The 11,598-nt window shown below is 45.4% G+C and overlaps 1 protein-coding gene across 1 annotated transcript; it reads left to right on the top strand.

Annotated features, from left to right (window-relative positions):
- The first annotated feature begins 2,070 nt into the window (after positions 1 to 2,070).
- SAP18 (Sin3A associated protein 18) lies at positions 2,071 to 5,216 on the top strand. Its single transcript, XM_056501335.1, has 4 exons — positions 2,071 to 2,272; positions 2,490 to 2,599; positions 3,951 to 4,073; positions 4,742 to 5,216. The coding sequence occupies exons 1-4, from the start codon at positions 2,159 to 2,161 to the stop codon at positions 4,896 to 4,898; spliced, it is 504 nt and encodes a 167-aa protein (XP_056357310.1). The 5' UTR covers positions 2,071 to 2,158; the 3' UTR covers positions 4,899 to 5,216.
- Positions 5,217 to 11,598: the final 6,382 nt, after the last annotated feature.

Genomic DNA, 11,598 nt, shown 5'->3' on the forward strand with positions numbered 1-11,598 from the left:
CAGAAGGGAGGGAAAATCCCGTCACGTCCTCTGGCAAAAGCAAGGACCAATTGGACCAACCCCAGTACACCTCAGCCTAAACCTGTGGGAACCCAGCTTATGGTGTTATGCCTTGTTTAAACAGACAGCCCCATCCCTAGTAAAACCTGCACCCTGCAGCCACATCACTGCAGTTACATTTTCATTTCCAAATAATTTTCAACCTTTGCTTCCAAACACGTGACACAAGAATCTAAGATTTTAGACCGAAAATGAATTGTGTTGATACAGTTAATGCATAATAAATTAATGCTTTGGTTTACTTAAAACTCAAGCCCACTAGGATATTTTTCACATAAATAATGTACTCCAAAATTTCTATCAGAAGGGACTACTCAGATTGGTAACAGAAATGTGCTTTATTTGTTACAGCTGTTCCCTTACAATATTTGATATAAATTCCTTTGTTTCAGAAATGGTAGCTCACACACAGAGCCCAAAGTGAATATTATCATGGCAGATATAATTAATTTCAGCAGAGTGATAAACTGAATTGTTTCCTGGGAAATCAAATTCCACAAATGGTGGCAAGGCGGAGTCATTGCCTATGGTAACAAAATGATGATATGCTATAATTTAATGTAGATTAAAAACTCTATAACACTATCCAGACTACTACAAAAAGGAGTTAATAAAAACTGAGGGTCAACTGTAGTAAGTTGCTGGTTCTCTCACCTTGTATTTGGTGAGCAATAAATCAACATTTTAAACCAAATACTGTTGGTTATATTAGAGTGAAATGCAAAAGCTTTTTTTTTGGTAATACGGACTCATAAGTCTTTTTCTTCTTTATGATGTACACAGAAACACAGTAATTTAATATATTTTTATAATATTTATCTCGCTTTATATTTTTATAATATTTTTCTCCCCTAAAATTTTTTCAGTAAATAATACCTTTGAAACATGCATCTACAGAGTTCGGAAGAGTGAAATCAAACATCACCCTCAGAGCACAGGTATTCAACACCTACAACACCTTAACAAGCACTTGCTTTTTGCAGGTGCAGAACTTAGAGTACTTACTTCTGGTGCTAGGCTTACACTCGGGACAGCAGCCCAAAGGCGCCGTGAGCCCTCTGAGTCCGGGACGTACAGTGCACAGCGGGACCCTGAGGCACAGCTCCGGCGGCACACGGGCTGCTCTCTGCTGAAAGCACCAACAGGGAACTGTGTGAGGAGTGCGGGCACACCGCAGTAACAGAGCATCAAACACGGCTTGAGGGATGGCAGATGGGAGAATGTGCGGTGTGAGGACAGGCTGGGAGAGCTGGGATTGCTCACGGAGACGGCTCTCTGTGTGGGAATGCCTGGCGGGCAGGAGCAAAGACTGACAGCCAGGCTTCCCAGCGATGCGCCGCCACAGAATCAGAGATAAAGGGCACAAAATGACATAAGAAATGAGCTTTTTTTTTTTTTTTTTTTTTTTTTCTCTCTCTTCTTTAACTGCAAAGGCGACTGAGCACCGGAGCAGGATACTCAGAGCCCAGGCAGCCCTTGCCGATCCTGCTTTGGGCAGGGCTTTGGAACGGGCAGCCTCCTCCAGAGCTCCCTTCCAGCCTCAGCAAATCTCTGAGCCCCTGATATGTGATTATTTTGCACCTGCAAGCGCGCTTCTGCTTAATTTTACGGAGAAACTTAATTTTGTTTTACTCTTAAAATGAGAAATAAATTCCGAGCGAAATAATCCAAGCGTCAGCTCTGTGATAACAACTGAGCCCATCTCCCCCCACCACTTTGAGTAACAAGCAACTCTGGACATTTGAAAAAAGCTATCAAAAAAACACGTATTCTGTATCCTTTTATAGATATTATATATTCTCGCTTATTTTGTAAGACACAACCGCGGACTCAAATTTACCCTAATAAAAGATTCCACTTGTGGGAAAAAGAAAAAAACGTAAACGGGAAGCGTATGCATTTGGCCTTTTCCTGAATGCAATATGAAGGGAAACTAGATTCCGAGTAACTTCCCGCTAGCTCCTATCAGCGTGCTGTTACTCACAGCGGCGCACTGAGCAGCGCGGCCCGGAGGGAGAGCCGCGGCTCGCTGAGGGAAGGGCGGTGCTCGGGCCTGGGGAGGAGCGCGCCGGGGCCGCCCCGCCCCTGCTCTCGCGAGATGGGCGGTGCGCGGCGCGACATCCGGGAGCGGCGCGGCAAGATGGCGGTGGAGTCGCGGGTGACGCAGGAGGAGATCAAGAAGGAGCCGGAGAAGCCGATCGACCGCGAGAAGGTGTCCAGAGTGCGGCGTGCTGGTGCCGCGCCGCTTCGTGGGCCTCTCCAGGGGGGACAGCGGGGGTGGGGTGTGCTGAGCGTCTAGTGACGATATGAGGCCTCCGGCGGAGGGGGGGGGGGGGGGCGTGGCGAACGGCTCCTCATCCTTAATCCCCATTCCTGCGGCTCCTCGCTCCTATCCCAGTCCTCATTCTCATCCCCGCCTCATCTCACAGACGTGCCCGCTGCTGCTTCGCGTCTTCACTACCAACAATGGGCGGCACCACCGCATGGACGAGTTCTCCCGCGGCAACGTGCCTTCCAGCGAGCTGCAGATCTACACCTGGTGAGTGGCACCTGCTCTGCGCCGGGCCCTAGGGGCCAGCGGGAGTTGTGCAGGAGCGGGACACGCTGGAGACTTTTAGCCGCCGCTGTGGAGCGGTTCTGGCTGCGCCCTGGCAGCTGCGAGGGGCTCTGGGAGCGCAGCTCTGCGCAGCAGTGAGCGCTCAGCCGCTGAGACTTAGTGCGGCTGAAGTGCCCAGTTACTGCCGCATGCAATCGGTGCCTTGTGCTGTGGCGATGCTTGTCGCAACACATCTACTCAACGCACAGGTTCCCCTTTAGTGCTGGTGTGTATTTTGTTCCAACAGCCCCATTTATCCAGTAGAAGTAGTTGTCCCAGAAGGCTTGAAATGTGTGAATGGTTTGCCAGACCCTTCTGAGAGTGGAATAATGAGTTTTGTTTTTGCATTGCCAGGTAGCAGTGCTTTAACCAGGGCTGCTTTTTATTGCTGCCAAATTTGTTTCGGAGAACTGCCTGAGTCTCCATTGCAAACACATTAGGTTTTGTTTATAGTATTTTGGAGAATGCCTTTGAAAAGGAATTATGCTGCTTTTTAAGCCCTTATGATGTTTGTCAAAGCTGTAACTCATACGTTGTGTAGTTGAAAAAATCCATTTTTGTGGCTACCAAGGCATGCAGTTCTAATTTACTTCTAAGTGGGATTTATGGACTCTAACCAGGCTGTTGGTGGTGTCTGAGTTGTTTCCCATCTGCAGAAGTCAGAATGGGCATTGTCTGTCAACACACTGCTCCTTGGTTGCCTGAAGCTTGGAATGAGTGCACAGTCTGTATGATTAGAGATACTATGCTTGTGATGACTGAATGCTTCTGTTCTTGAAATTCTAGACACGGAATTTAGCCCTGCTGTGGTTGAAGGCTGGGTAAAGGAGTGCTGCCTGCTAGGGCAGAAATGGCAAGCTATTTTATTTTTCTGCTTTTTTTGTATTTCCTCTAATAATCTTACTTTAATACAGATGTCAGCTTAGATGAGGAAACTCTTACACTATGCCTTGTATGACTGTATCAAAAATATAGGCTCCTGCTTTTTAAATGGTAATTCTTCAGAGAAACCTGGAAATGCAGATGTTGAAATGTGTACAGAGATGAAGTGGTTAATCTGAATATAGCAGTGAATCAGACATGTTTGCACTAGAGCATGTTGCCTCCAGTGTGCAGTAAGTGGTGAATTCTTCCAGGTGTTACGATCAGTGGCTGTGGACATAGACTATGCCAAGGCACAGAAACGTATGTTTAAGTTGTAGCAATATATTGATTCCATCTTAAATGTTTTCGGAAGTCTTTTTTACTGTTCCATTGAGAGTGTGAAGCACTTTGGTTTGTTTGTTTAATCTAGGATGGATGCAACTCTGAAAGAGCTGACCAGCTTAGTGAAAGAAGTTTACCCAGAAGCACGGAAGAAGGGCACACATTTCAACTTCGCAATTGTTTTTACAGATCTCAAGAGGCCTGGCTATAGGTAAATGACATTTCTTCTCTGAGTTAATAGGATACTTTGGGCACCAGAACTGTAAACTATTCTTCATTAACACTGATTTAAAGTTCAGAACCCACATACCAAACTTCTGAAGTTCTGTATGATGACTGCTACAGCCTCTCAATAGTGCTTGGTGACCATCCCTGTCAATGTGTTCCCAAAACTATGAACTTCTGTGCTTGAAGGCTTTGGTTGCTGTACTGGCAATTGGAACATAACCCTCTAACTTGAGCTAACACTTTTTTCCTAGTAGGTCTTGCACCTGAGTTATAGCAGTGATCTTGTTGCAAGTTTTTCTCTTCCAAAATGGCATGAGCTAATCTTTGTCAGCATCCAGTGGATGTACCCTGCTTTGGAATCTGGTGGGGTCTTGTGCTTTGTCTGTATGGCAGTGGGTAAGGGGTTCTCACTAGTATTTAACATAAAAGGGTAGAAGGCTCCTTGGTGCTGTCAGAAAGAGCATTTGGTGTGGCTTTCCTTGGTGCACCCAGGACTGCAGAGAAAAACCCCAGCATTTTGAGTACACAGCCACACATGTGCAGTGCAGGGAGTGGCATGGGAGGGAGTCATGAGCCAATGCAGTTAGTGTTTTGGACATTTGGAGAGATTGGCCCGTGATAACTAACTTGCCTTTCCTCTGATACTCGCAGGGTGAAGGAGATTGGCAGCACCATGTCGGGCAGGAAGGGCACAGATGACTCCATGACACTGCAGTCTCAGAAATTCCAGATAGGAGACTACTTGGATATAGCAATTACTCCTCCAAATCGTGCACCACCCCCATCAAGCCGCATGAGACCTTACTAAAGTCTTGCTTCTCTTTGTATGATTCCATATTCTGTTTACTCCTACTTGCTGTTCTAAAGCAGGCTTATTTTTTTGCTTTTGTTGCTAAGCACCTCAAGAGATAGCTGAGTGTTGTAGAAGAAAGTTAACTCTTAAACATTAACTTTAGTTTGTTTAGAAGAAACCCCTTCAGCAGCACCATCATCCTATCCCTGATTGTTATAGTTTGAATGGTAAGTTAGTGTGTCCAGTGTTTTAAAGGCTTCTGTGAAATACGACCAGGAGGGTTATGGTATTCTGTAGTTCTGTCTTGTTTGGAATAAAAACTGATGTTACTAATCTTTTGACTGTTCAGTGGTGTATCAATGCTCAAAGCTGCTCTGTATTAGAAGTTACTTATATTGCTGGGGGGTTTTGAGGGTGTTTAGCAGGCAGCTTCTAGAATCTGAAAATGGAGGAAGGGGTATCTCAGGGATCTCACTTGTCCATGGGTCAACTAGAAGACTGGTGTATGGCGTTGCCTGGTACCTTAAGGAGCAGGATGAAGAAGGGGTGACCTATGTCTCAGCAAAGTGGTGCAGGGCGGGACTTAGCTCAGTGCTTGCCAGCTTGACTCCCTCTGTCACTGCAGGAGGAGATGCTGAGATGTGCAGGTGCCTCTGGTCTTCCAGCAGGGTCCAGCTGTCCTTGGCTGATTGGGAGCATCCAGCTGGTCCAGGCAGGATCAGGTGCTTGGTTTCTGCACTTGAGCCCCTGTGTGCTCAGACCAAGGCAAGGGCAGGAGTAGAAGCAGTAACTGCTCATTAGAATCTCCACCTTCCTCACCTAAGGCCTGAGCAGAGACTAGGACTGAAGTAAATGTTCCTGTCTGCTGAGGACAAGGTGTGCTTTGTGTCATGAGCTGGGGTCTATATGTTTTTTTTCCTGTCTCAGGAGTCCCTTGGCTCAGTATATCTTGAGGGAATTCTGCCCATGGTTTAGCTCTCTTCTGACCACATTCTCTGGGTTCTAAGTTAGGGAGTTGCAATTTCAGCCTTCAGGAATGTCTCTCATTCGCAGAATCGCATCAATCTGAGTCACTTCTCTCCTAAGACTGAAAGGTTCTCCCCACGTTTTTTTAAAGAAAAGACCCTTATAAATGCTGCTTATTACTTATTGCTTATTCCTGAGCCTGGAAGTGGCAGTGGAGCCGATTTACTGTTGGCAGAGCTGGCATGGGTGGGATGTTTTTTTGTGGTGCAGTCACTTCTGGTGTGAGGCAGTGGTGCTCCAAATACTGCTGCTGTGGGAGACCCATGTGTGGGAACAGCCCAGGGACTTGTGCTACCAGGGACAGACTTGCTCAGGTTGGGGACACCGGACAGACAGAAAAGCAAAGACCACTGCTAAGTGGTCTCACTGATTGCCCTAGGGCATCATCTGTCCTGCAAAATGAGTGCGGTGAGTAACCAGCATATAGTTACAGAATTGCACAGCTCTCATGAAAGGGAGGGACAAACCTGCCATTAGAGGTAGACAGGGCATTTCCTCAGTTTTGTGTCCTGGTTTTTGCTTTAATTGCATTTAAGGATAATTCTTAAATGTAGTCACTATAAAAGGCAACAGCAGTAACTGAGCCTGTGTCTGTGACTCTCAGCTGCTCTGGGATGCAACTTGACTTTGCTGCTGGAATGGGAGACATGGCCAGGGAATGCTGGTGCCTGCCCAGCTGGCAGAGAAAAAACATCTACTGGCTTTATATGTGGTGGCCCATGAAGCAAAATCACCAGGAAATGAACATGCAGAACTGCCTTCAGTAGCAAATACTTCATTCAGCTTGTTTGGTTGAGGAGTTTACCTTCCCTTGACTGCCATGAATGTATAAATCTCAGTTGATGTCTTCCCTAGCTGTTTCAGCATAAACATCTCGAGATCTCTGGCCCTCAAATCATACAGAAAGGTAATGCAGAAGTACAGAACTTATTATGGGAAAAGACACTTGAGAGAAAAATGTAGTTCAGGTTAGGGGTTTCCTGTATCAATATATATCAGCTGGCAATCCAAGCTGATGGCAGCAGCTGTGGAAGCAGATAGCACCAGGGTGCAACCACCCAGCTGTGGCAAGAGGTGAAAGGAAAGTAAAAGCTGTCACCAGCTGAGCTAGTGAACAGGAGAGAATTCAGTCACAGTAACCTGGTTGTGTTTGTCTCTGAAAGCTACAATAAAAGTTGAGGAGGGATGTCTGTTCCTAAAAAGAGCAAAATATGTAGAGCACTGTGGTTTGGGGAAATTAAAACATGGTCATCACCAGTGAATAATCCTGTCAGGAAGTGGTGTAGACAGCACTGCATCCAGATTTGTCAATCCCCAGGATTTGCTTTGTAGGCAGCAATTTGATGAGGAATTTTTATTCCTCATTAAGGCAGCTGGATGAGGTATTTTCCTTTTAGTTTTTTGGATCCTTGAAAGTCTGTTACATATCTACAGTGTCAATAGCAACCACTTCTCCAAAGCTGATCTTCCAGCTGAGTAAGACCGAGTACTAGGATGACAGCTCTCCAGAAAAGGTTTCCTGACTGACATTTCTCAGAGGTAATCCCTCCCCTGCCCAGCCCAGACTGCTCTTGTCTCCTGCCCATGTCCTGCCAGGGATACCACACCTGCCCTCACCTCCTTTGCAGGTGTCTCTCCTCTTCTCCCTGTCCTTTCTCAGCGGCCATTTTTCTTTGCCTCTAACAAGTGACAAACATCCAGATCACTCCCGCAGGTCTCCAGCTTGTGTTCTCTGGCCTCTGGCTGCAGCAGCAAGCCCAGTGAGCTGGGCTCCCTGCCAGGGCCAGAAGCATTACACATCCTGCCAGTGGGGTGCAGCACAGTCAAACAGAACCAGCTACAGAACCAAATTAACTTCCCCTAATTTCTTTTTTACCTTCAGTAGCACCTACCAGAGGCTGCCCTGCTCCCATAGATTAGGCTTCTTCCTCTTTCTGTGTCCCTTCTGGTGTGTCTTTGCTGCCTGTCTAGGTTTGGCTTGTCATGAAGGACTCTCTGCTGTGGTTCCCCAAACAAATTTCACTCTTAGTTCTAATTTTTCCCTCTCACTTTATGCACCGAAATCAATGGGTTTTTTTCAATCTAATAAACAGAAAAGAAGGTATATATATAAAAAAAAAGAACAGCACTGCAAGTAATGCAACAGCTAAGGTTCAAGCTGCCAAAACCAAAGCAATCCAGTTATCTGCTGTTGTCTAAGGGTGTCTGGACTTTGTGCATGGGTTATAAAAAAAAGAGTATCAGTTCCTCCTGAGGAATGTGCCTTTCAAAACACCCACATGGTGTTGTGCACCTGGCACAAACACCTGTCAGTGATGAGGAGGTGCCTGGCTGGCATACTGGGGCAAGGTCCTAACTACCTAAGGGCTGGGTTCAGAGGGGCTGGGGTGTTTGGGACCCTCCCTGGGGTATTTCCAGTCTCACAGAGCTGACAGGCTTAAATAGAGACAGCCTGACACAAAAACTCAATTGACCCCCTCAACCTTGTGCAAATGAGAGCTTTGAGGGCTCGTGTGGGTAAGCTCCTCCAAGTGCTGGCTGAGCTGTCAATTCCCCATGCCATTTTTCAGGCAAACATGAGATGGTGTTTTCAGACTTAAAAAGACTTGGGGGTCTTTAACAGGGGCCTGAAACTGCCCAGGCTTTAGAAGATGTGAGGGGAAACCACAACAGTGGTTTCAGGGAGGGTATTTGAGGAAGATCACTAGGCACACAGCAGTCCCTGACCCCCAGGTGCCTGCTCAGCTGGGGCTGTGTAGAGTCCTGTTGGGGTCTGCTGGCAAAACATGCCTCACTCCTGCTGCCTTTGCCTTAACAGCTGCTCTGGAGAGGAGGAGGCTTGTGCTAGAAAAGGAGAAGGGAATCATGTGCTTCTATAAGTACTAAAGGTTTGAAATAAGTCCCACCAGCCACAGCAACATACATAGCCAGGAACAAACCACACCACTCTGCACCTATGGATAGGGCTCTCTTCCAAGCGTCAGCTCTGTTCTCTACAGCCAGATTCATGGACAGCCATCCAAGCAGGAAGAGGGGAGTTTCTGAGGAGTGCTGGTGCTGTGGTGAAGCAGTGGAATTTCTTCAGCTGCCACTGAAGTCATTATGGAGGAACAGCCTTAGGCACCTTACCAAAGCAGCCGGACAGACAGGATAGGATTCACCCAGCCAGGGAAGGAGGATGTCATGGCTCCCACACCCATCCTTTCCCTTCTCATGCCCAACAACTGCCAATGCCTTTGCAGGCAGGCAGTGTTTTGGGTCAGGGCAGAGTCTCTGAACAATTTAATCCTGGAAAACAGTAATTAGCTCCTGGTGGTTGGGCAAGCAGGTATGGATTTCCCTACAGCCACAACTGCAGTGACGCAACCAACAACCTATGGTGTGGGACATCCAGCTGGGGAAGGAAAGGTGAGAACATGCAGAAGGCCTCAGGTTGGTTTACTACTATTTCATAAGCAATCATTAGAGAATGTAACCCCAGGGCTTTAAGCCAGGAATACATTATACCAAAAATTATGAAAGTATCTGAACACCTTCCTGCCAGGTATTCTGCAGACTATGCTTTGCCTGGCCTCTCCTCAGGATAAATGTCTGTGTGACAGAGCATCTTATTCCATGGACATTTCCCATGCAGACACATTTGTGCTACTCTTAAAAAAAACTCTTACACTTGAGTTAGGCAAGACAAATTCAAAGAAATCCTGGATCTGATCAACTCCCTGCTGTGATGTCAACTGCCCCTTTGTAAAAGTAGGTATTAGTGCAAGAACAGCATAAGGTTTTACATTTAAGTTGATCTAGGCAGCTTCAGTCAATGTCTTCCTGGCAGAAAATTGTGCCGCTTTGGACATGTGATTCCATAGTGTGGCCACTGGATATTGTCTTTTCCCATGAGGAACAACAAGGTACTCCTGAAATAGAAGGCAGATCCAACACCAGCTACAGCTATTCAGTTATTGATGGAGAATGTGCAATCACCTTGAGTGTGGAACATTTGAATAGTGACAAAGCAAAGCAAATAGGACATTTTACAGGAAATTTAAAGCATCCACAGTGCTCTAAAAAAACAAGGAAGCCTGAACTCCAGTTATTGCTCCAGTGGTTAATAAAATCATCAATAAAAGCACAAGCGACACACTAGAAGTAATGCTTGTCAATTATCCGTTTGACAACCATCTGGGAAGTTTAATTTCACTGAGAGACCTATACTTGTGTTCAACCTCAGGCAAAGTATTTCCCAGATAAGAAAGCACTGACCACCTTATTAAGGGGCTTCCTGGGCAGAACAATTAAGATGCTCCTTTGACAACAAATGGGATTGGGGGAGGAACTTCTGTTAGCTGAAACATTTGATATACTTTAAAAAAAAATTAAGAAGCATAGCAAATGAAGGAAAAGTAAAAGCTATGCTTTTTTGGTTACTTCCCAGATGTTTTTAAATACTGAAAAGCAATTTATTCAATCTTTTCTGAGAGCAAGCACTGCAAGGATATGTGATTCCCTTCTCGTCCTTCCCTTACATATAATCCAGCACTCACATGGGCAAAAGCTGAGCTTGAGATTACTGTTGGGAAGGACAAACTAGAAGGGAAAACAAAATAATTAGCCTTTCAATGTCTTGGCAAATGAAGAAATCTGTTGTAAAACCATACAGCCCCTAGATTATGTGCAAGGGAATTGGTGAAACAGCTTCTAGTGGAAGCAGCCCCCAGTCAAACTAAATAAAGCACAAACAAAACCATACTCTGGCAACTTTGCTTGTTTTCAGGTGATGACTGTCTCTTACAGAACCACTGTGTTTGCTACTTCTGTAGCTACTGTTTATCCAAACTGCACTTCCTGACAGGCCAATGCTGTTGAAGAGATTCACCCCACAACAAACCAACATATAAAATTTAAGTTCTTTTGCATCATTCCCACTTTGATATGTTATTAACGATAGGCTCATCCAGCTGCACTCTTTCTCCAGCAGCAACACTGGCTTAAGAGTTTTACCCTCCTCTAGCCCCATGGCTACATCCTTGGTTATTCCAGTGTATCAGACAGCAACACAACCACCTGTCCCACCCCCCCCATGCTACAGCAGATTGCATAGGATTGCGTCCAGGTGGGTTTTGAATATTTCCAGAGAAGCAAACTCCACTGCCTCTCTGGACAGCCTTTTTCAGTGCTTACACTTTCACTTCTGTCATTTCCCTCTCTCACTCCCATTACTCAAACGACTGTTTAGGAACATCTTGAAACCTAAATGAATTTTAAAGGTGAAGTATGGCAAACTAAAACTAGTTTTTGTTTTGCTGCCGTATAATTATATCTACCTCAGAGCAACGCTTTGCCTATAAAAAAAAATACAAATACAAACAACAATATTATGTGTATTGAAGTAATATTGCAGGCAAGAAAAACTAAACCGACACATACAACTTAATTTCTTGATTCTGAAAACTCTCATCCATGTATCATGTCACAATAGCTTGAGTAGACCAGAAGATTTTAAGGTTTCAATTGTCATATTGAAGAGAATTTGTATCTCAAAATATTAATTGAATCCCTTTCATATTAGTTAATGATATGTAGCAGAAAATATTAATAGGCAAGCAAAATTATACAAGAGCCTTGCAGTGAGAACCCCAGCACTCCAAGGTACAGCTTCACAGTTCCCTAATGGAGGAAAGGACAGTAGAGTGCT

This window comes from Oenanthe melanoleuca, chromosome 1 (assembly GCF_029582105.1).
Source record: "Oenanthe melanoleuca isolate GR-GAL-2019-014 chromosome 1, OMel1.0, whole genome shotgun sequence".
Taxonomy (NCBI): Eukaryota; Metazoa; Chordata; class Aves; order Passeriformes; family Muscicapidae; genus Oenanthe; species Oenanthe melanoleuca.

What these genes read in the sequence shown, in the direction of transcription:
- SAP18 (XM_056501335.1), top strand. Translation starts at nt 2,159, where the DNA reads ATGGGCGGTGCGCGGCGCGACATCCGGGAGCGGCGCGGCAAGATGGCG. An exon ending in AGCCGATCGACCGCGAGAAG is followed by an intron (nt 2,273 to 2,489) that starts GTGTCCAGAGTG and finishes CTCATCTCACAG; the next exon opens with ACGTGCCCGCTGCTGCTTCG. An exon ending in GAGCTGCAGATCTACACCTG is followed by an intron (nt 2,600 to 3,950) that starts GTGAGTGGCACC and finishes TGTTTAATCTAG; the next exon opens with GATGGATGCAACTCTGAAAG.